This window comes from Pelobates fuscus, chromosome 2 (genome assembly GCF_036172605.1).
Source record: "Pelobates fuscus isolate aPelFus1 chromosome 2, aPelFus1.pri, whole genome shotgun sequence".
NCBI lineage: Eukaryota > Metazoa > Chordata > Amphibia > Anura > Pelobatidae > Pelobates > Pelobates fuscus.
Genome location: NC_086318.1, coordinates 154821329 through 154846977, shown reverse-complemented (window position 1 = coordinate 154846977; position 25649 = coordinate 154821329). Strand labels below are relative to the sequence as shown.

At 38.8% G+C, this 25649-nt stretch overlaps 1 protein-coding gene across 1 annotated transcript in view; it reads left to right on the top strand.

Moving 5' to 3' along the window:
- PSMD1 (proteasome 26S subunit, non-ATPase 1) overlaps window positions 1–13452 on the top strand; it is a 60102-nt gene extending 46650 nt beyond the window's left edge. The window contains exons 17-25 of the mRNA XM_063442857.1: window positions 3219–3333; window positions 3436–3552; window positions 5245–5347; window positions 5784–5953; window positions 8330–8422; window positions 10701–10787; window positions 12449–12589; window positions 12800–12950; window positions 13285–13452. Of these exons, the coding sequence (XP_063298927.1) occupies window positions 3219–3333; window positions 3436–3552; window positions 5245–5347; window positions 5784–5953; window positions 8330–8422; window positions 10701–10787; window positions 12449–12589; window positions 12800–12946 (973 nt within the window). The 3' untranslated portion in view covers window positions 12947–12950; window positions 13285–13452. The remainder of the gene's footprint in view (window positions 1–3218; window positions 3334–3435; window positions 3553–5244; window positions 5348–5783; window positions 5954–8329; window positions 8423–10700; window positions 10788–12448; window positions 12590–12799; window positions 12951–13284) is intronic.
- The last annotated feature ends 12197 nt before the right edge of the window (window positions 13453–25649 follow it).

The following is a 25649-nucleotide window of genomic DNA, read 5'->3' as shown; positions in this document are numbered from 1 at the left end:
TCAAAGGTATATGGTGTCTTGCCCCGATTAGCTGACACAATATGTCCCTTATACTGAAAACGCCATCTTGTGCTCTGATTGGCGTTTGAGAAGGGTTCCAATATCCCTTCACCATTGTGCCGGCTGAATGTCTCTGTGAGCAAGCGCCTCTTTGTCATCGGTGTGGGAATATTGGCCGGATGGTTTTATCGGCGGAGAGACTTAAGCCCAGAGGAGGTAGCTGAGTAGTAGGCCGCAGACCTGAGCTTCAATCTAGTCTACTTTGGGATATGAAAGAATTCATGACGACGCGGTGGTGTCTTTTCAGAGTTTCTCGCTGGTTAATGGCTCCTAGAACATGAGATACTCGTGAGATTTACAAGTTCTGCCGGAGCTTCAAGATTGGCGTCTGCTCTCACTCACTAGCAAGCTCCGCCCCCCCAGAAACATCCAATTTTGATTATTATCCCTTCCCTCTTGAGTTTCTATCTTGCAAATAGTACTGAACAGGACCAAGCTTTGTCATTTGTGTGTTCTGCTTTATTTATTTATTTATTATTGCCATTTATATAGCGCCAACAGATTCCGTAGCGCTTTACAATATTATGAGAGGGGGATTTAACTATAAATAGGACAATTACAAATAAACTTACAGGAACAATAGGTTGAAGAGGACCCTGCTCAAACGAGCTTACATTCTATAGGAGGTGGGGTGTAAAACACATTAGGACAGGAATTTACAATCAAATAAGGTGGGCTGCCCTTTAGGAGAGGGCAAGAGATGGGTATGTGAGGTAAGGGTTAGTCTTGGAGGCCATAAGCTTTCCTAAAGAGATGGGTTTTAAGGCACTTCTTAAAAGATGCAAGACTAGGGGAGAGTCTGATGGCGGTAGGCAGGCTATTCCATAGGAAGGGAGCCGCCCGTGAGAAGTCCTGCAAGCTTTTGTTAGAATGTGTTGAGCAGGGATCAAGTTAGAAGTCTGAGTTTTAATGACCAGTGCCAATCAGGACTAGCTCTCATTGTATGTACTGAGCAGAGCCAAGCTTGTGTGTAATTCTGTTGTGCTTTTCTAATTTTACTGAGAAAGGATACTTTGCATAGCTTGAGTATGGCCAGGCAGAGGGTGACAGCCAGGTAGCATTATTTACATTAGCATTGCACAGCTTGTAGTCTTCCTGCCTATACTCAGTCCTCTGTTTACATTCTTGCACAAATTTTCAGCTGGATATCAAGTTTTTAACAATAAACAACCCATCCACCTTCCAGTACTCTGAGCAAGATTAAGTGTCTTACATTAGTTGAACATTTTAAACGCAATGTTTCCATTACTGCCCGTCCCTTACTGTATGTTCTTTCCACTCACCAAGCAGCGGGTGTTGTTCATTTTGCTATCCCTCTCTCTGTTTTTACTTGTAGCCTTCTTTATACCTTTTCCCTGCTCTGTGCCCCTAGTTCCCTCCTCCTGTTTATTTTGTCCGCAAAATGTTCTGTTGTCCAAGCAGATTAATTTTTAGATTAAGGATTCTGGGAAGTTAACCTCTAGTCATGTTTTACATTCTGTTTGTGCTTTGTGTTTGTTATTTTTTTAATTTTATTTTGCTGTATGTGAGGCTTCTATCTGTAGTCTGAACACGTTCAAAGTGAAGTCTTCAGGGTCTTCTATATTAATGGCATAGAATAATTGGAATGATATGCATGCGACACAGCGGTTTTTATACTTAATTCTGAAAGTTGTCACATGGAGAAATGAAATAAGTTTTTATATATATATTTTTTTTTTTGTTAATTATGGCTCAGACCTACAGAAAGCATTATAGGTCAGGGCAACCTTAAAAATGGTCTTAAAAATAGGTCTGCATGTGCAGTATGGACATACATTCAAATATACAAATTTTTATGAACAATAGTTAGTGCATATGTAAAGATAGATGGACGGGACATGGCATGGACCCCACGCGGAGTGGAATCAGTGCCACCCCTCCTCTTCTGCACTCTTTATTTTAATAAGAGTGAGCTGTCATAATAAATAAACTTCCAGGTGTCCTGGTTTAATAAAAATGTAAATAAAGGTAGAGGGACAGATACATAAATGTATATTTGTACATTGATTTTGTGTGTGTGTTTATATAGCAATAGAGATATTAGTCCTAAATACTTACTAAATAGTTTTATGGGTGGGGGTGTAAGGTTGGAGTTTCATTATTTTGTGTGGTTTGATTTGGTTGCTTTTAGCTGGCTCAATTTCTAACAAATGTAAAAAGAGATTTGGCTAAAACTACAAACTGAGCACGACTGGGCTTCATATAGCATAGTTTCTGTTGAAACAAATTGGTCAAATGGAAGTCTTTCCTGGCATAGTGAATTAACCTTGCTGAAGTATTCACCACATTTGCTGGGTAGTTTTTATATGTGTACAGTTCCGTTAAACTGCTAGCTAGCATTTGCCAGTCAACAGTTCTAACTGGATCAGGATGCTGTCAGTATCTGTGCACCCCAGTGAAGTGTGTTTTCAGTGATTTTGTCTTCTCCTAGCCACATGAGAATGTAGAAATAGGGGTTCCTGTATTGAATATGTATAAAATAGTCGCTCACTGCTTGCAACCCAGGCTTCCTATTCCACTATAAAATATGAAGAGAATATGGCATAACCACATTTTCTGAGAAGTGCAAATTCTTCAGACTTCAATGATCCAAAACCCATTTCAAATATGTGTGGATTTTGCCTGAAGGCATGCAGGAAATCTAGCAAACATAAAGCTGTATACTTTGCTCTGTTTTGACAAATCCTTGATCAAAAGATGATGTAAACGTGAACCACACCAGAAGTTGCAAGGGACCTGGGCAGGGTTAGAATGGCCCAATCACAACACCAGAAATGTGAGGAATATGGTTGACTTTCACAAAGGGGCAAAAGGCGCAGGATCTCCATATGCAAAGTGGGATTAGACCTCAAACACCCACAGATATAATTGCTGCCTAACTTACCTTCTGGTAAACACTCTCTGCAGGTGAACACTTATCTGTTTGTGCAGTTTTTTGTTTTTCAGCTTGTTATTTAAAGATTGTTTATCACTGTCAACATGTCATGCAATAATAATTAGAATTTTAGGTAAGGGGTGGTTTGGGTCTAAGACACATACTTGTGATTGTGTATGTAAGCAAGGCTAGTAATCTGGTTTCCCAGAAGCAAGAATTAAGGCTTTATGAAACTTACCTATTTATCTTCTGACTTTTTCAGGACACCAGAACAATGCCCAAGTGTTGTGTCACTGTTGTCTGAGAGCTATAATCCTCATGTACGATATGGTGCTGCCATGGCCTTGGGGATCTGCTGCTCTGGAACAGGAAACAAGGTAAGACCCAACAATGTAATGGAAGCCTCTCTAAAAATGCATAGGCAGTAACTGCATGGAAATTTGTTGTGTCCTTTAACTAAAATGTCTTGTCTCCAACAGGAAGCCATTAACCTCCTTGAGCCCATGACCAATGATCCTGTGAATTATGTGCGCCAAGGAGCATTAATTTCCTCTGCATTGATAATGATTCAGCAAACTGAAATCACCTGCCCCAAGGTAAGAGTTGTATTCTTTGTTGACATCTGTTAACTTGAAGAAAGTTGGTGTAATGTAAGCTAGTCCTCCTGAATCAGCTATAAAACCTCCTCTTGTGCATATGTTGATAGCTTATTAAAGTAATCACCTTTCACTGATTGTAGAGGTGTTCTCTTTATAATGGACTAATGGACATAGCAGATAGCACAGTAAATATATTCCAAAACGGGTTGTTCCATATTGTTGATAGATGGTTTTACTCGGTTTATTTTTATTGGATTTTTTTTTTTTTTTATGCTTTTCACACCCACCCCAGGAGGGACACCGATTTAACCAGTCGGTGTCCTATCCCTAGAAATGATGTAATAGTGCATTAGGATCTATTCACCTGGTGTTGAGATTATCTCTTGCTGCTGCACCTTGATGCCCTGTTTCTCTCATTAGTGTACTGGCCTGAAACCGAGTTGAATAGGTAAGAGGGGAGAGGTGGGGTATTCTAAAGATACTCCCCTAGCTGAGAGACGAGCCCAACAATGTAATCTGACCAACTCTGTAAACGTTTGTATATTTGTTTGCTGCTTTAAAACATTGTCCCTTTGAGGCATGTCCCTTTAGCTCTATGCATAGTGTTCGCAGTCTTTCAACCATCTATACATATTATGCGATTTATTAAGACTGAAAACAAATAATTCTCTAATTTCATTAGTGTGTTCTAAAGTCTGTGAATATATGAAAGATCGATCTCCATGTCTGATGTTAAAACCACTCTATAGTACGGTTTTGCATTCAGTCTATGGTTATAGGTTTTATCTTTCTACTGCATTTCCTATTATTAATGTACTAATATAAAATACCATTTAATGCCACCCACTCAGTTATGTCCGGAATCCTAAGCACTGCACCTCAAGCAGTCAGGCGCCAGTGTACTATTGTCTGCAGTGCATCTGCCCTACCACAGGTCTGCTTCTTGCTGATGTGATTGTAGCAAGACATATATGTTTTGTTGCAAGCTGCCCCCAGGGCTTTTTAATTTGTCACTAACAAGTATCATACCAGTGCTGCATTTTGAGCCCATACAACTGACCCTGGAGATCTTTATTAATTCTAATAAGCAGGTGTTGTGACACACAGTTAGTATGTCATTTACTAAACTATATGCTGACATTTTCACCAGTATTTCCTTGTTGTGAATTGAACGTTGACTAAAATGTTTGGTATGAAGGTTTTACCTGAATTCTAATTAATTCCCATATTCCAAACTTCTGTTCTGGTTATGCATGTTAATTTTCTGGGGAAAAACAGACACAAACATTTGTTCTTCATGCAAATTGTAGTGACCTTATTTTGATTAGTAAGATGTTTTAGGTTTTTGGTGTTTGAGATTGTTGGGTTTTCTTTTTGGACCTGTAAATGAAAAAAACTCCAGTCAGATTTAAAGGAGCATTCTGGGTACCATAACACCATCATTTTAGTGGAATTAAGGAGTCTTACCTACTTTAATGAGGAAGCCTTGGACTAGCTTCCCATTGAGAAAACTATGGTGTACATAAATGGTAAGACAAGATGAAGTTGTTATGGTGCCAATGGTTTTCCTTTAAATCTTTCCTCCATACTTAATCTAGCTTCATAGTATGGTAAAACATGCTTGGCAGACAAATCCCCTCACTTTCTTTTGTGCTTTATCTCATTTTATTTTTTTTCTTATTTTCACAGGTTAGCCAGTTCCGTCAACTCTACTCCAAGGTGATTAATGACAAACATGATGATGTGATGGCAAAGTTTGGTGCCATCCTGGCCCAGGGAATTCTTGATGCAGGTGTGTACAAGAATGGCAGAGGAATTGATTGGTATTTACAAGTAAACTTATGCAAAGTTGTTAATAACCACATTATGAACCAGAGGGACTTGAAATCCTGGGTTGTAGTGTGATTGTTTCCAGTAACTAAGGGGTTACCCCTCTCATAGCAAAGTCACTGTATATTCTGAGAGCCAGCGGCTAATGACTCAGTAATGTTATTAGCCGGCAGCACCTGGCCCTTCAGCGGTAATGACCCTGCCGGCTGCCCTCTTCACCCTGTTCTGCGGGAAGAAGGTCTGGCTTTGGTCACTTTATTTTAACCACTAAACCTACACAATCTGAAGTCCTTAGTGCAGATAACTATAACTGCTAAATATGAGCGTCTCTGCTTTGAAGGCATTACTTTGTCTGTTATGAAGAGCCTAACATATAATTTTAAATGTTTCCCATACAGGAGGTCACAATGTTACCATTTCACTGCAGTCACGTACTGGTCACACTCACATGCCTTCTGTGGTTGGGGTCCTGGTCTTCACGCAGTTCTGGTTCTGGTTTCCTCTCTCACACTTCCTGTCTCTTGCTTTTACTCCAACCTGTGTTATTGGACTTAACAAGGACCTTAAGGTGAGTACATAAGGGCCCTGGCACAGCACAATCATGATTGCGTTGTCCGTTGTCTTGATACGTTCCAGGTTATAACTGGTTACAGAAACTGCAGCATCACAAGTTCCTGAAAGTTAAAAGAGAAATGCGTAATCCTCTTACAGACCTTATGATGCTGGATCTTTCACTGCTCATTAGCAGTACATAGTAATGACAGACAGCACACTTAATAAGATACTAATTAACTCTTTCACTGCCATATTAACTTGCTCTGTTTATTCTAGAGACGCCTGCAGGTGACTCTAATAAATATCTGTAGACTGCTATAGCAGCTGAACTGTTAAATAGCATATATTGTATTACAAAACAGCTCTGTTGGCCTCCTTATAAGTATTTCTTAATCGGTGTGCAGTGATGCACCAGACAGTGCTCAGCAGACCAAGCTACCTAACCTAATCAATGCTGTGATAAGTAGATGGTTATTGTTTGGCGATGTGAGTTTAGATAATAATTTTACTGACTTAGCTGTTTTAGAGGAATGTGGACACCTCCAGAACCAGGAAATTGTCCAAAGAGGAAAAGGATACAGAGTTAATAGGGTGTGTTCCCATTTAACACCAGACTGTATCTTTAATGGATGCATTGGTCATTTTTTATTTCATGTAGTTATATCTTTATATACACACACAAGTGTTATTGATTTATGTAACACATTTCCGTGAAGCGGACATGCAGCTACTGTTCTCTAAACTACTTGCATCCCAATTTCCTTGCCCATTATTACTACTTTTATTTTAGGACTGAGTGTTTTAAGTAGCAATTTCTCAAAAGCATGAAAAGTAAATATTAATAAGCTATAGAGTTCATTAAACCAATCCGTCTTAGAGGATCACCAGTGATTCGTGTTTTATCAATATCGGTCCTTTTTGGAATAGATTTTGATCTATCTTAAATACTTTGCTGTTCCCATATGATTCGATTGAAAAACAAAGCACCATTAAAATACGGAATCTAGATTATTTATAGAGTATTGAGTCTGTTTCTAAGCTGCAGGACAACTTATAGGGTCAGCATAACAGCATTTTAACATCACAAGAAAGTTGAAAAACCTTCCGTTTAAATTTTTTTTACACATTTTTGCATTCCTTCCAAAGTTCCCAATGCTTTATTGATGTGAATTTTGTTTTAAGCACAAAACTGAAGGTGTGGCTATGGGGTAGGCAATCTTCGTCACTCCCTGTGTTGTGGACTTCATCTCCCCTGATGCTTTGCCTGCATGCCGGTGAGATAACTCAGTGGGCTAATGCATCAGTAGAATCTGTTCAACCCTTGGGTCGCAGGTTTGAATACCGGCAGGGTTGACTCAGCCCTTCATCCTTTTGAGGTAGATAAAATGAGTACCGTTAAATTGGGTAATAGTAACAACCCCTGGATGTTGGCTAAGGTAACATCCCCAGGATGTACTTGAAACCCAGACTAATATGAGTGTACCTTTCCTGGTTAAATACATTGTTGTTGATGAAAATAGTATTATGGCTGTAAGAGATGTAGTCCACTGGCGTGCTGCCAGCTAATAACATTAGAGTCATTAAGGAGATGCAGTCCACTGGATTGCTAAAGATTGCCTGCCCGTGTTTAGAACATGTTGTTTGTGTGTTTTCCAATGAATTGTTTGGAGCAGTTACATAAAAGGAACATAGATTTCTAAAAGCTAAATTATTTAATGTCACCAAACTAACTTCATCTAAGTACATATAGTATGATTTAAAGCTGTTTTATTACTGTGATTTATTTATACTTGTAGGCTACTGATAATTCTGAGCTTCTGTTTATGTTGGACTGTAGAGGAGAGTCTAGCGATCTAGGTCACAAAAAGACACTAGAAAGGTTGTTTGTCAAATATGGTTTTAAGTAAGATATTTATTTTTTTCCGCATAGATACAGTTACTCTGCAGGACTTTCATCTTAAAATTACAGAAAGGGATTATGCATACACAAAATAAAATTCAAAACGGTGAAATAAAAACTAAATTGCGAATTTTAGGATTTTTATTTATTTCGACCTACATTTTGTAATACTGCTTTCAGTTCAATGGGGTTTATTTATTAGATATTTGTATGTGTGTGTGTATGTCTTTATCTCATCATTTTACGTTGACTAATTTATCATTCATTTTACATTTTGGGTTGTGTTTTACATGGAACATTCCTTTAAGCTTAATCTTAGACTTGGCATATTTCCAGTTATAGGGTTAACAACAAAATTGGTTTTCACCGAGTGACTTTTGATGGTATAATTATGCTGTTAAAAAGTCACTTGTGTGCACCTGTATATATTCTTTGGTCTGTTTAATTGCTTTATGTTCTGGTGAATAGCTTTTTCATGCCTTCTTTCAGATGCCAAAAGTCCAGTATCGATCGAACTGTAAACCATCAACATTTGCTTATCCTGCTCCATTAGAAGTGCCCAAGGAAAAAGAGAAGGAAAAGGTAGGTTGCTCGATGGTGGATTAAAGGGGGGATAGGTTTTAGAAATTGTCACGTTGATATTCTTGCAACTTTTTTTTTTTTATTCAAATTTTGCTCAACACTTTAGACTTAATTTCCAGTATAAACTGTCCCTTCACTGTAAGGGTGACGTGTTATTTATACTAGCACTCATCAGTTTCAAACCTCTATGATGAATGTGTTTTATTTAAACTTTAAGTCTTTTGTTTACTTATTGCAGGAAATAAAGGGTTGCAATTTGACTTGCATTCATGATTAATAGGTTTTCAAAAGGGTTACTCTTAAGTAGATAATTAGGCTCTAATTATCTAAGCTAGTCTACATATAGTAATTCTGTTTCATAGTCTTGGCTATAAAAGGACAAGTGAGTTATATGGCAAAATTGAATGCAGCATAAAAGAAAAAAACATGACCTCTCAGCCCTAGATAATGGATGGCCACATCGCAATTGATACACAAGTTGGGAATATGCAAAATATTGTTTTATAATTTCATCTCCGTGTTAGATTTTATCATTTTGGGATCTCTAGGTAATATTAGGCTTTTAGGGTTTTTTTGGTTTGTTTTTTGTTTTTTTATCGGATGTACACATAATTAAAAACTCTCCTTTGGGGATATTTTCCCTGCTTTATTCATTGCTATTTAATTTCAGGCCACTCCATTGACCTATTGTGTATGTTTAGTGTCTTTCCCAAGGTATCTGGCAGAATTAATTACATATATTTTAATTGTCTTTATTGTATTAACCTAATGGTGCATTAGACCCATTTCATGACAGGTCCTTGAATAATCTCTCTGTAAGAGGCTTGTGACAGGCCAGTTTATGAATAATCTAATTGTCCTTGGCAATAAAACTTTAGCTGTCCCATCACTTGATAATACGCAAAATCTGTTGGTAACTGTCACTTGTACCCTGTCCACTAAAATACTGACTTTCTTTATTCAGTTTTGCCAACTTCATTTTTTTTCTACTACTGAATGAAAGTAGGAGACTCCTGTGTTGGGAAATTCCTCATGGATTTATTCCTACCACACCAATATTGTTTTAGTGGGAATTTGAAGGGACATTCCAGACTGCTAAAGTACGTCAGCTTGCTTGAACTGCTTTATGTTTAAAGAGTATGTCCTCTTTAATTTGCTTTCAAAGGGTCCCACGGTGCTGGTCCACTGAGTGCCCAGTGGAACAGCTGGTTCCCTCCTATAAGAAAAGAGAGATGGCTTTAGGGCACCTACCGGTATTTTTTTTTTTTTTTCACCAATATCAATTTTTGGGGAGTGAAGTTGAATATTTACATTTTATGTATTTTTCACACATTGGCTATGATCCTTTTATCCCCTTAATAAATTCCTATTCAATTTAATTTGAGTTTTACATCTAAACTTCATTGTCTAAAATGCTTTTACTGCATTTCATCTTTCAGACTTGTAGCTTGGTAAATGGCATTAGCTATTTTTTATTTTTTACATGGATGTTAGTCTTATTTTTCTTGAGGGACATGCAACCATCTTGTTTGTTGTTACCATAGTGGAATCTGCTCTTACATGGCTCTTGTTTTAATAGTATAACGCTTTGTGTCTTGTGAAAGGGAATTCCTTATTTAGAGTTTATAGTCTGTTCTTCTTCCACTGTAAGCTTTTCTAATGTTGGGTTTGGTTCCTTCCTTCAAACTCCTTATGGCTTAAGTGCTGGTTTATTAAAGCAGTCATACATGCTTTCTTATATTATCAACATTGCAGTTTAGTTGCTAGATCATTCCAGATTAACGAGCTCTTCTCAAAATGAAGGTTTTAGGTTGTCTCTAGAACTGTATTTAGACTTTCAAAGAGCTGCTTTTTCTTATGTTTGAGATTGTACATGACATTTTTGTGAACTTGGCATCTTTGCTGTTTTTTTGTTTCCAAATCTTTCCCCCCCCCTCCTTGATTCCCTTATCCTTAATTTTTAATGTCCAGAGCAAATTAGTTTTCCTTTTTTGTCCTTCATTCACTGGTGACATGTTTTCTCACTTATGTACACACACACACAAACTCAGACTTCTCCTTAAGGGCAGTGAGTAGATAGACTCAAATTAAATATATTAAGCAAGTTGGAAGGAATCGGCTTATGGAAGGCACCTATAGATATATAACTGGGTAAAGGGTGCAGTTTCAACAAATATATATCTAAAGGGCAGTTTAGCTCAGTGCAATTTCAATATATGATCTCCAGTATCGTTTTATCACAAACCCAAATAATCTCTTAATGATTTTCATTTTTCAGGTCTCCACTGCCGTCCTGTCTATCACAGCCAAAGCCAAGAAGAAGGAGAAAGAGAAGGAGAAGAAAGAGGAGGAAAAGATGGAAGTTGTGAGTAGTTATGAGCAATTGTATAGCCAATTATAGTAGCTGATCGGGCTAAAGCTTCTGGCAAGTAATTTAAAGGCTTAGTTCATCAATAACTCAGGTGGTATGTTTTGTCTCCACCTTGACCAGTACACAGTACAGCTGTCAGAACTGTTTCGTCAAAAGCTGAAATGATGTTTTGCAATTATTACAATTAATTGGGTGAAGTGAAATGGAAAGTAAATAGAATAGCTAAAAACTAAGTGGAACAAAATGTAAGTAACCTAAAATAAGACACACATATAGATAAAAAAAAAATGGGTTAAAAAGGCAAGATAGTTTGCATAAAGTTGGTGTGGAAGATCAGTAGTTGTGAATCAAGAATTTAAACCTGTCCTAATTTCATGTTTTTGTAATGCCACCATTCACCGCACCTTAAATTATACACCACATATAGGTGGTCCTCACTTTACGAATCCGCACGTTAGAGAGCTGGTCTATAACATAGATTAGAGGGATTCCCTGCTCTGCTACGTTTGTCTATGTTTGGGGAAATTTCCCCGAACATAGACCTGCACTGGTGCGCATGCTCTGTAGTTCATCCTCACTTAACGACCAATTCGTTTTCCGACCAGGTCATAAGAACGGAACCCGGTTGGTAAGTGAGGAGTATCTGTATCTACAAATAAAAATCACATGTAGTATAAGACTTTATTTAAAACAGGCTTCAGGGTATATATAGTATTTTTTTGCACTCTCAAAAAAAGCTGTTTGAAGGGGAAAACTGTTTGGGACATTGTAAGTAAGAGAGATGTACTCTTGCTTGGGTCATTTTGCCTTCAATCCACATTTGTTTGTGAGTGCAAAATACTGCCTATACCCAAAAGGTTGTTTCAAATAGTGTATTACACTAAATTTGATTTTTATTTGTGTGTATATTTAGTTTTTATGAAGATTTGGAGGAGTCTTTTTAAGTCTGCAATTTAGTGAAAAGGGTAGTTTTTTTTTCACTAGTGTTACAGTGGATATTCTTTGTAGAGTTGGTTTCACCACACCTTGTAGAGTGAGGATCCATATCAATGCGTTGTGTATTTATATCAGACACACTGGGTGAGGTATTATTTTTTATTTATTTTTTGTACTTTTTTTGTGTTGCCAAATATTCTGTGCCTTTTCTGAGATTTTTATTTTTAGAAGAAGAAAAAAAACACATTGGTAATAGTTTAAAAGACGGAGAACTGATATTTCTTCTTTTTTTTGTATTACTTTTTGTGTAATGTATTCCATTTTTCAACACTTTACAGAACTCTTTGATAAAAGCTCCCTTTAAAAAAATAAAATAAAAAAATTCTAGAACTTATGAATCTGCTACTACTTTGTGATTGTTCTCTTTACCCCACGTAGACACTTGGTGTATGCCACAGACTTTTAATTAGCTTGAGAAGAACTCCTTAAGTTGATTTAGATATACAAATATATTTTACGATCTCAAAAAACAGAAAATGCATCCTTCAGCAACCTTAAAGTATTTAATATTTGTTATAGTAATACTTTGTTGTTAATGTTTTAATTTAAAAGACTATGGCTATGTCTTTACTAAATCAGTTTGATTGAGATTTAAATGATCAGAAATGTGAATACAATGAATTCTGCATGCACATACAAATCCCTGTATTTATTCCCAGGATGAGACTGAGAAAAAGGAGGAGAAAAAGAAAGAGCCTGAGCCGAACTTCCAAATTCTAGAGAACCCAGCCCGTGTAATGCCAGCTCAGCTCAAAGTACTCAGCATGCCTGAAGGCACTAGATACCAGCCTTTCAAACCCGTAAGTACAGTTGACCACTCATAAGCAGTTTGTGTACATTGACAGTAAAGAATACTGATTCATCTAAATGGGGTACTAGGTCACTCAGCAGTGGAGCAATACCTGAGTAATGTATGAAAAATAAACCCGAATCTGACTTTTGAGAAATGTGTGCATTATATAATTAGTTGTTTTTTTTCCTCCTTAAACTCTGTCTTTCTCTGTTTATAGCTATCTATTGGTGGAATTATCATTCTCCGAGACACCAGCGAGGAAGAGGAGCAACTGGTGGAACCTGTTGCTGCTCATGGGCCAAAGATTGAGGAGGAAGAGCAAGAACCAGAACCCCCTGAGCCCTTTGAATATATTGATGACTAGAACTGTAGGTACTTCAAAGTGGCTTTCAGAGCAACTTATGTGTGTGCTTCTACATAGAGTACCAGCTTCAGTTAAAATGTTACCTTTGGGTAGATCATAGGTGTGTATTAGCTATGTTTAAATATAAGCCAATGAAGAAATTATGTATTCTAATATGTATTTATGCATGTAAATAAACATGAGGAAGTTGGGTAGAAGGTGGGCCGAATGGTTCTTATCTGCCATCACATGCTATGTTTCTATGTAACATAAGCTGTTATTTTGTGAAATGTTCTGTTACAGCCAATGAAGAACTGTGTTTTGCTCACGTAATTCCATCTGACGTTTCTTTTGTCTAGATTGCCAGAGTTCGAATGTCTGACATCTTTGTGTGCTCACTTCCACACAAGCATCATTAGAGCTGCATATTGAACGTTTACCACCACTGTACTGCTTCATCACATGCCCCGGATACTGTGTGACTGATCGAAATGATCTGTTTTCAAATAAAATTCTGTAAAAACAAAGTGTTTGTCTTCATTGCTAGAGTGAACACCTATAGGAAATGTACAGTAAAAAACATCTTGTCACAGACTTGTGTGGTTATGTCTTGGCAAGCAGGACTAATACACATTGTGTAATGGTTTGTTTTTTTAAATGTTTTAATTTTAGTAGCAAGTGCTTATTGTTTTAGCCTTTGTAATCAGGAGCTTGAAACCTAAAAGGAGATTCATCCTACTGGTATTTGTCACTGCCATTCTTGATAAGCATTTTATTCTCGTTGAGCCATAATTTATTCCCAGGCCAAAATGTTCCTGTCATTCTCTGCTTCTTACTGTCAAAGGTTAATTGGTCTTGTTCAGGCCCTCCACATTTATTCTTAAACTTATTATCTCAGGCGTTTCCTGTTGTATTCTCCTATTTTGGGAACCCTTTCAAGTGGACAGAGCTGAATTTGGCTGTCTTCAGTGCTCTTAGAAAGAATTCACAAACAAACCATCATGTAAACAATTTACCATTGGCGTTGGCTAGTTCTACAGGATTTCTAAAAGGTGTTGGATTTATAACCTGTAATAAAAATTCTATTTTCCACTAGAAACATTCCAGTATTTCACAAAATGTCTGCTTGATATATTTTACCAAAACACTGTGAGCATGCTTAAAAAACACAAGGTTAATTTGTATGAAAAGTATTTTTAAACCGTTAAGACATTTTAATGAAGCATGGCTTAAAGGGGATGGGTTTCATTTTTATTGTAACTGTAACATAAGAACTGAAACTAAAATATCAGTTTTATTATCTCCTTAAACTCACACTCACACACTTTTTTCTTTCTTTCTTTAATTCATGAGCACAGACTAGTTCACTTCTATTCATGATAGTATCCTGAAAATGTAACCACTTTTTTGCCAAAAATTCGTTTTTTGTTTTGTTTATTCCGTAATTTAATGCGTTCTCTTAACGTATACCTGTATATAGCGTAAATGAAGGGGAAGTCACTAAACTCTCAATCCCAAAGGCCGGCTTAATCTGTAAATTAATTGAAAAATAGCATATACAGTGACTGAAGCCAGTATAAACCGGTAAAAAAAAAAACGGGATGAGGGTAGAGAAAAATATTAAATGTTTTTAAATAACTTTTATTAAAGAATGACAAAGATATGAGGACCATTTTTTTTAACAACCTTTGCCAAATCTTTATTTTTTTTTAAATTTAATTCATTGTAGACCTTTAGCAGATTTGAGATGTTACAGGGTACAAATTACAGACATACCTATTTCATTTTTTAAATTTCCATTTTCCCCCAGTAAATTTATTGGGCTCATGTCCCTTTTAGGACAAAATAGAAACCATAACTGCACTTTACCAACATAATGATATACCATTCATAGTACAAGACAGTTTGAAGTTGCAGTCAGGGGAGTTGTTGCTAAAGCTGCATCAACAAAGGGATCTAAATCCTAAATGGCAGTGAGACTGCAGGGGCAGTCACTAGCTTCTTATTCAAAAAACAAAGTGAAATAGATGAATTCCTTTTTCATTCAGTGTTGTGAATGGAGAGCTCGTGATTTGCTGAAAGCACTAATCTCAGCCTATCCTCAGCTTATAGTTGTGATTGAGCCTTGAACCAATAAACAAAATTTAAGGACAGAGCAATTGGGCACTGTCTCTTCTAATGCTGAGGTTCATTAATGAGTTAGCTCATAAAGCTAAGACAGCTTCCTGATTGAAGCCTAGGCAAAGAAAAAAAGTTGGTGGGAAGAGTGAAAGTTTCTGGGCAAATGCGGTATCCCAAACTTTGGGATTAAACCATTTAACGTTTTAACCCCTTAAGATAAGTTGCCAGCTGGTTCCTCCTTGTACCATAACAATTTAATTGCAATAGTTATGTTACCCAGAGTGTCCCTTTAAGCTACATTTATTTTGGTGCTTCTAGTGTCCGTTTAAGGATTTATTCATGGAAGTCTGTATTGTAGAGCACGGTTTCTGTGGGTCGCCGGCTGATTTTTGGTGGGTCGCACTGACCCACACCATGGACCCGGGAGACCGTCAGGCCCTCGGTCCATGGCCATGGGCCCGACACCAAGAGGGCTCCCAGCGACTTGCAAAGAGTGCCGCTGGATGCAGGCCCCTCTGTAACAGGGATAAAGCCCTACGCACCCTCTGGTCTGCAGCTCCGCCTCCGTGGGGGGCAGAGCTGCAGACCATGCAGAAACTGTCAGTGAGCTCGACCAATCACAGAGCGTTAACGTGGTAACGCTCTGAGACTTCACGTGCCAAAGCTCGCGAGACTGTCTGCATGGTCTGGCGGAAGCGGAGCTGCAGACAGGACAGCAATCGCCACCGGACCACCAGGGAGGAAAAAAGTATTTAAATGGCTTTCATCCTCACCTCCCCCTTACTGTCACCCTCACCTACCCCAAACACGCTAACACACTCAGTGTGCTCTTTTGTGTATGTGTTGCGTCAGTGTGTATCTGTCACTGTGAGTAATGTCATTGGTGTGTGTCTGCATGTGTATTGCTGTTTCAATCTGAGTATTTGCTCTCTGTGTTTCATTGTGTGTATACACTGCACACAATTGCACACTTACATTCAAACACCTACTTCATACAAAAACATGCTTACATTCAAACGCTCAAAAACAGCTCACAAATACAACCCTGCAACGTTGGGCAAATGGTAGATCCCCAGTTCGCATAGCATTGTTGGAGTTCTCCGACAGATGAGGATCTACCACTGGAATACTAAACGTGAGAAAGAGAGGGGCACAGCACTTCGGAGTCTGTGAGTAACAGTAATTGTATGCCTATAAAACTGATTGCAATGATGTGCCAAGTTTATGCCTCTAAACTCCCATGACATGCCGAAATAATTTCTCTAAAACTGAGATTCCAGAATTATGCCTCTAAAACTGCCACGTTAAGCCACAATTATGCCACTAAAACTGCCATGATATACCAAAAGTATGCCTCTAAATCTTCCATGACATGCCACGTTTATGCATCGAAAACTGATTGCCTTTCTGTGACAATTTTATGCCTCTAAAACAGATTGCCACGGTGTGACAATTTTACCCATCTAAAGCGGATTGCCATGGTGTGCCAAATGTATGCATATAAAACTGGTTGCCCTGGTGTGCCAATTCTATGCCTCTAAAGCGGATTGCCCTGCTGTGACAATTTTTATGCCTCTAAAGCTAATTGCCACAGTGTGACAATTTTGTGCATCTAAAGCAGATTGCTGTGGTTTGCCAATTGTATACATCTAAAGCTGATTGCCATTATGTGCCAATGGTATGCCTCTAAAACTGATTGCCATGGTGTGCCATATGTATGTCTCTAAAACCGATTGCTATGATGTGCCAATTTTATGCATCTAAGACGGATTGCCATGGTGTCAATTTATGCCTCTAAAGCAGATTGCCATGGTGTGCCAAGTTCATTTTGAAAATATGCATTAAAAGTTAGTGGGTCTCGAAAAGTTGTTTTCAAAAGTGGGTCTTGGCCCGTAAAAGTTTGGAAAGCCCTGTTGTAGAGAATTGAATTCTAGATAGCAAACTTTAGGTTAAAATAACCAATCTCTGTGACTACATCTAAGTTGAAGAATTTTTCCTGGTCAGCTATACTTGCCTGAATTTTGCAAATCTGAAGTCTGGTATCAATTCACTACATCTATCGGGGGCAAGAATTTATTAAAAACACAAAATATAAGCATGTATGAGTAAACACAAAAAAAAACAGGAATATACAGTTCAAAAGGCAGTGCAAAATTACAGGAGAGAGAGCATGTAAGACCATTTTGGGTCAGTGCACCTGTCCTGTGTACTTGAATACATTGCACTGGTACCTGTTATAGTACCCCTTGTTTAGTAGTGTAGTCCAAACACTGGCATAAGCAAACCGCATAAAACGTGCTCAATGATGCTCCCAATAAAAGACGGCGCTCCCACAATGTTGTTAATATTCAGGACCAGGTTGACATAAATACAAGTATAATTGCAACACTACAATATAATACATAATGCAATTGCTGCATAGGAAAGATTAAAATAAAAAATGTTTTTCCTTATAACACACACAAAAAAAAAGCAATTACTCATTGGTACCATTTTGTAGCAAATAACCCAAATTCAAAATACTATTAGTATCTGGCCCAGCCAAAAGGCTTTACATGTTTTAATAATGCCTGCTTAACTGCCTAATTACTGCACTGTATGATATTGTGCCTAAGCAATCACACGACTCGACTAACACAAGGCACCTGCACAAACCAGCTAGCGTAAAGCACCTCCACAAACCAGCCAACTCAAAGCAACCACACGGACTAGCTAACTCGTAACACCTGCATAAACCAGCAAACACAAGGTAACTATCCAAACAGCTAACACAAAGCGACTGCACAACCAGCTAACACAAAGCACTTACACAAACCAACTGACACAAAACACTTATACAACCCAACAAACTCAATGCAACTACACAGAACAACTGCACATACCGACTAACACAAAGCAACCGCATAAACCAGCCAACACAAGATAAATACACAAACATAATCTTGAACCACGCCAGATAGCATAAACACAAAGACAAGACACTAACATAGCAAGAGTCACAAAACGCACATGACTGAATATGAATCTACTTGCTGTAAAACCAATGACTCAATTAATATGCCTCTGCGTAGGCAACTGCTCGCGTACCCACACATGTATTGCTAATTACGCCTCTGCGCAGGCACTTCCATAATTGAATACAAATAAGTTTGCATTGAGATTTATGGTGTACAACCAATAAACATATTTAAAACAAATTGTATGAGTCTGTTTCTCTGTTATCATTAGATAAAATAATTGAGTCATCAGCCCAAAGTTATGGTCAATATTTATAAACTTTAAAAATATAAAGTGGATACTTTAAAAGTATAAAGTGGATACATCAACCATAACCCCCACCCCCCCAAAAAAATAATAATATATATATATATATATATATATATATATATATATATATATATATATATATATATATAGTCATCTCACCAAACAAAATCCTCTATTCTTTTTAATATATGTCCTGCATCCTTAACATATGATGGAAGGATCACAGCGTACTGTTGTAAATGAAAACCACTCCCCTTACGTCACCTATGTTTAAATGGGTTGATAGGAGAACATTAAAAAAGAAGAAAAAATAATTATCTAATAAGTATTCCTTTTTGAAGAATGTCTCCAGCATCAGAAATAGGAAAATAAATTTCTCATCCTAACACCTCAGTTAGGGCTGGTTCTCTTTCACAACGACTGTAGTCAGCAAGCCGAAGTTCTAATAGATCCTGGACTATTGCATAGACCACTGCAGATCTTAAAATAATGAATATCTATCTCCTGGCTACAGCCAGGAAGGCTGAACTCTTTAGACTTATGAAGTCCTATTCAGAGAAACCTGACAATGAACGTGGAAGAAATAAATGCCAAGCTATCAGTACTTTTGTCCATTTGACAAATAACAGATGTGAAAGATTGGGAACAAAATATATACACCAAAAACAAGTAAAAAATAGGCGCTGGTAAAAGTTGTCTAAAAGTCTAAATGCAAATACCAAGAAATATTGTAAAACAGAAAAAGCTGCACCTAAACAAGTGTAAAGCTCCAACACAACACTCTTACAATACAAAACAACTCCAAATAAAGGTGCGCTGTGTCTTTAAGACCAAATTTCTAAAGTGCCAAAAGTGCAAGTTGTGATAAAGTGCGAAAATATATGAAGTGCACTCAAAGTGTTAAACTAATTTATACATACATATATGTGTCCTCTCCAATAGCAATGAACATATAAAAGGGAGAGACAAAAAAAACAGTAATAGTGTAAATCTATTTTAAAAAACTTATTAGTATAGTGATATAAAAATTTACACTCACAAAGATAGAGCAGAAAAAGCCTGCTCTAGCTGTATCAGCTTCTTCAAATATTTCCTTAAGGAAAAAGACTGCACGGGCAAAAGATTCCTTTCACATATTTAATGCCCAGCTTTGCACAGGTACTTCACCTTCCTCTGCATACAGTACACGATCAAATAAAACAGGCCGTATATACTTTGGGGTGTCGACAAGTCCCTCAGTTTTCAGCCGATACTGTCGCCGCTGTCTCAGATCCAGACTTCCGGGAGGAGGAGTTACCAGTTGTGCGTAATTAGCGTGATGAAGCGTTTCGCCGTATTCACGGCTTCATCAGATCTGTCCGTTCTCGTCCTCTTCGATCTTTTATACACATCTCCATGGGTGTGTTTAACTAATTAGCATCAATAGTCTTTATTGTAATCTCCCAACCACTTATTTACACTTAAAGAGCTTCAATATGCTAACTATTGACAACGCAATTCAGCTAATCATTTCAGCTGGAATTGGTGCCTAGAGAAGACAGACATTGTGAATGCATTCAAACTCCTCCCTATTCACCCTTCTTTGTGCCATCTACATGGGATTAAGTGAAGAGCCCAGTACTATTTTTTCACTAGACTTACTATTGGCTAAAAAAGTAGCCCTATGCTTTTTAAAAATGTTGCCAATACATTATACTGGCTCTTACTTAACTCATGTAGATGTCCAGCAGTCATCCATTATTTGGATAATTTCCTGACAATTGCAACTCACAGCATTCAGGACACCATTCATTTATTAACCCAACTTATTGTCCCAGTTTCAGTTGATAAAATAGAAGGTACAAGTACTTAGTAGTTAATTTATTTGGTATCCAACTACCTCTGTGGCTATTGAAGCCAGCCTCCCTGCAGAAAATATCAACATCCTGTAAAGCATTGATGTTTGTCTGCAGCAACTTCAATCACTACTTGGTTCATTAAAATTTGCTATGACGATCATTCCTCAGGGCAGTTCTTTCATTTCTAGACTGCTTTGTCTTTTACCAGGTTCCCACAAGGAGATTTGTCTAATCACCTTAGACACTCAAGTAAAGGCAGATCTATGAATGTGGCAAATGTTTCTACTTCAGTGGAATGTGAAGTCCATGTTTCTTCAAACCTCTGTCAGATTGTTCTCCCCTAATCTGGACTGATGTCACAGTCACAACAGGTTTTGCTGAATTTTTTGTAGATAACTGGCTATGTCCTCCAAAATGTGGCAGCGGACGCTTTGTCTTGCTTTCGTTTCCAGGATTTTATCACGGCACATCCAACTGCCTCCAGGCAAGGAATAGAATTTTTAAGATCTATTCATGGACTAAACTACCTCATAACACAGTAGACAACTGGCCCAGTTGGCACTTTATGACAATACCAGACTATCGTATGATAGAGCTTTCGGGATTTTCAGAAGCTTTGCAGCAGAATTTCAAGTACTAGACATGTTTTCTATGGAATCTATCGTGGCTTTCATGGCATTTTGCCACCTTAGATTGGAGTTCAAAACCTCATGTTCAACGTATTACCAAATAAACAAGCTTTCCTATCATCATATCAGATTAAGAACATGCATAAAGGTTTTCAGCAGTCTAGTACACCCCTGGCTCCCATAAAACTATCTATTGATGATAATCAATTTCGTTCCATGTCAGACCTTTTCGGTTTGTCACTTCTCAAGCCACATACGAATTTGATGATTAAGACAGCTACCTCAATCTATCCTTCTATGGTTTTCTCAAACCTAGAGAGTTTCATACTAGTAACTTGGAAAAATGAGATCAGTGTTTTAAAGTTTTGTAATCGGTCAATTGCTTAAAATACCTTTATACCCTACGCCCAACATGTGGTGCCCTGTAAGGGTATTAGCTAACTATCTAACTACAATAGATCACTCCTCACCCTCTCATCCTTTATTGACTCTGCATAGTTCATCTCTCACTACTACTAAATTCATGTTATATGTAAGGATCCTACTTATCAGATTGGGTCTGAATCCAGAACTTTATTCAGGTCACTCATTTAGGCTAAGAGCAGCATCAATTTCCTCCAGTAGGAATGTTGCAGTCGATTTTATAAAAAACCTACGTCGCTGGAAATTCACAGCCTATTGTCAGTACATTCTCCAACAGAGGAACAACTTATTCAGGTTTTTCAAGAGTTAGCTGTTTACGTTGCACATTATATAATGTATTATGTGTTTCATAATAAACTTGTATTGCATTTACATTTCTGAAGTCTTTTATTTCAGGCTTACTGGTATGTCCGTTTTGGCACACCGACATATGTACTACTTCTAGGTTATGGCTTTTATCCCCAACCACAAATGTGTGTGTGTTTCTATATATTTCTTTAAAAATAAATAAATTGCAGTGTACCTTTAAGGTTTACTGTAAATGTTGCTTATATGATACAGGTAGCCTTTCTATCATTATGTTGTCTCAGAGCAGATTTGGGGAATCATAGCACATCTGTCAGCCTAATCTCCGCTTTCACCAGCAGCATGAAATAATCCTAAAAGAGATATATCCCAGGATCGCTGAATGTGCTTTGGAAATTCATTAATATGAGATTTTTCTGGCAAATTAAATGGATAAATAAGCTGCCATAGCTTCTCTGCTATGCCACGCTTTAGACAATGCACTGATCTTTTTTTTTTTTTAATTTTATTTATATTTGTATACAGTTGTCTAATAGGATAGATAAGCAGCAACAGACCTGAAAAGCTTGGGATAAAAAAAACAAAAAAAACAATATGCCAAAAAAATGAATTACAAAATAGTTTGAAGGAAGGCAAGCAATACCGTAAGAGCATAAAAGTTCATTTTAAGGAGCCAATATTTATAGGCTCCGCTACATGTGAGTGATCTGATTTTATAAATAATTTGGTGTGTATTTCAGTGCCATCTGCACTATATTTTGTCTTTTTTCTTTGTCTTTTATGCACTTCACGTACACATTTTGTATATCAAGAATACGTGGGGTAAGTTAAACCCCTTTACAGGTTGAATTTAAGCTAGCACTCCACTTAGTAAGTTTGACTTATACCATAAGTTTTTTTGTGTTTGTTGTGGAGTGTGGGGAATAGGGTATCCTAGCTGCTTTTGTATAACACACCACCTCCTAGTGGAGGTTTTCTTTTGTTTGATTGAAGCCAGTAGATCACTTCCGTAAACCATGTGACATGGACATACTACTCACAAATTGCACCACATCAGCTTGCATACCTCTAGCTTGTCCACGGCAAAAAGAAGACAACGTTGTTGTTTGGACCCACGAGGGTGAAGACATGATGGTCTGTACGGATAATGTGGTACACCACCTGACCACCAGTGAATAAATACTGGCTAACAGCCACTGGATCACCAGGGTAGATGTCGAACACTGGTGCCAAAGGGTTCTTCGTAGGTAATGTTGGGGTGCGAGTGATGGAAGAGGCAGGCCACACCCAGACTCCTTTGGAGTAAGAAGCACAGGGAGTTGGGGGAGACAGTTGAAGCATGGACCGCAACATTGCAAGAGAAAGGGAGTGAGTGTTTCTGTATGTGTTAGTGTATGGGCTCATGTGTCACTATTTGTGGATATGTGTGTATCTGTGCAGGTATGTCGGTGTGAGTATCTCTGTGTGTGGCAATATATGTGTTTCTATGTAGGACAATGTGCACCTAATGTGTCCAGTGTATGTGTATTTGTGAATACACACCTGCATGCAATCACCAATATTACACACAAGCATACCACTGCATATCAACACCAACACTGTACACAAAAGCTGTCTTGCATTCAAACACCAACACTACACACAAACACAACCCTGTATTTACATTCCAGCACACCTCTGGATTCAAACTTTACTGCATACAAATAGAACAAGGCAAGGATGGGTAAATGGTGGATTCCGAGCTGGCTGAGCATCGCTAGAGTTGTCTCCCCCTGCCCCCCTTCCTCTCTCAGACCTGTCCCTTCTTTGTCTTCTAATTTTCCACTATCAGAGACGAGTCACCAGCAAACGAAGAACAAGTGTGTCATTAAATGTACAGGGCATTTCCTTTATCCCAGAGTTTTTCAGCAGGACTCTGTGCAGGAGTTTTCCATGAAAGGCATCAAACTGGCATGTCCTCTCTGAGCCCACCCCCCCCCCCCCCCCCACATCACCTCCCACATAGGGCTGCTCTGCCTTTAAATGCCTGGGTTGAGTTTTTGCCCAGACTAGCACGGACCTAACCGTCACACAACTATGGCATTCAGCCCCTTTTGTCAATGTGTTCCATAGGCGTGCGCGTGGGGTGTGCCGGGTGTTCCTGGAGTGAGACCGGCAGGGGAGATCTCAGGATCCCCCATGTCGGTCCATGCAGAGCCGGCGCTATCCGAGCGCCGGCTCTGCTCTAAGCCTCCCCTCACCGGCCCACAAGCAGGGAGGGAGGCAGGAGAGGACCCGGGGAGCTCTTGCCAGCAGCTCTGCCGGGTTCCTCTCGCGAGATCTGAGCCCCGCAGGCTAGAGTTCACTCTCCACTGGACCACCAGGGATGGCAGCAGCAGCAGGATCATCCCTCCCAGGCATAATGTAAGAAGGGAGGGGGGATATTAAGCAATCTGCCCCACCTCCACTGGACCACCAGGGAAGGCAGCAGCAGCAGCAAGGTCCCCCCTCCCTACATAAGGTAAGAAGGGAGGGGGGATATTTACTAAACGGCCCCCACACAATACACACAATCCCCCAAACACACAGCACCCACATACAGCACCCCCCCCACACACACACAGCACCCTCACACATACACACTAACAGCACCCTCACACACACATTACCCTCACATATACACACTAACAGCACCCTTACACACACACAGCACCCTTACACACACATACAGCACCCTTACACACACATACAGCGCCTTCACACACACACACAACACCTCACACACACACAGCACCCTTACACACACAGCACCCTTACACACACAGTGCCCTTACACACATCACCCTCACACACACTGCACCCTTACACACACAGCGCCTTGACACACACACACACAGCAGTATATATATATATATATATATATATATATATACGCGGCGTGTGTGTTTGTGCTTTAGGGTGCACACCCTTATACAATAGGCTGCGCACGCCTATGATGTGTTCTATTATAACCACAGCCATAATCCAGCTGGTTTTGCTACCATCACTTGAAATGACCTAACACTCACTAAATAGCTCAATCTGGCACCTTTGACACCTCAATCAGTGCCTGGTGTTAGGTCTGAATTGAGAATTTCCAGGAATACAGGCATACAGTGCAAACCCATGAGTAAAGAGTTTACTATCACACATTTCTTATATAGATTGACACTAAAAGGCTGGATGATTATTATTATATTATTTATATAGCGCCAGCAAATTCCGTAGCACTGTACAATGGATACAGCTCATTACTGGTAGACACTATACCCTTTATTTTATTGTGGCGGCCACCCCGAGAGGTTGAGGGGTTTCGCCACCAGAGATGTTCTTTCCCCCTATTCAGAGTGATGCTTTCGTAATCCCATGGTCGGTATAGCTGTGTAGCTCATACAAGAGCTGGTGATAATTATAGCAGGTATAGCGGACCAGCGGCTCCCTACAAACATGAGATGAGACTCTATGTTGAGGGTAAGCAGGAACTGATTTATTGGTAGCCACACTGATCTTTTATGACAATCCCCATGCAAGGGGCACTCCCCTCTGGACCTGAGAGTAAACCACAGTAAAAACATATACACAACTGGCTCTTAGGTCCAGGACACTCCCACACAAAGTAGGTTAATCCCTCCTCTGTACCTGGGAGATAATTGAGTCAAGCTCTGTTCTAAACTCAATTATCTCCAGGTACATAAAAATATAATTTTTACCACATATTAAAAATACCTCCAAAACACATGGAAACCCCCATATACTCAACCCCCCTGATAGGCCCGATCTGGGGGACCAACATATCCAAAAATCACCCAGATCGGTTCAGGGGTTCAGTATTTCCATGGAAGTCTCAGTTTGACCGACCGCACACAAGGTGTCAGGGTTCTCACCGTGACCTCCAGACTGCCAGACGGAGTCGCCCCTTTATTGCCCGAAGAGGGATTTGAACCTTTGTACTCTGCAATTCTGGACCTGCTCTCTTACCTCTGAGCCATTTCAGGACTTTGGATAACTCTCATTTATTCTTGAATTGCCTGCAGCACTAGGGGGCTGGACTTCACCTTGCTCAGACCTGTCAGTAACTCTCCAGCTGAATCTGATACTTAATTAACAAGGTATAAGACACTG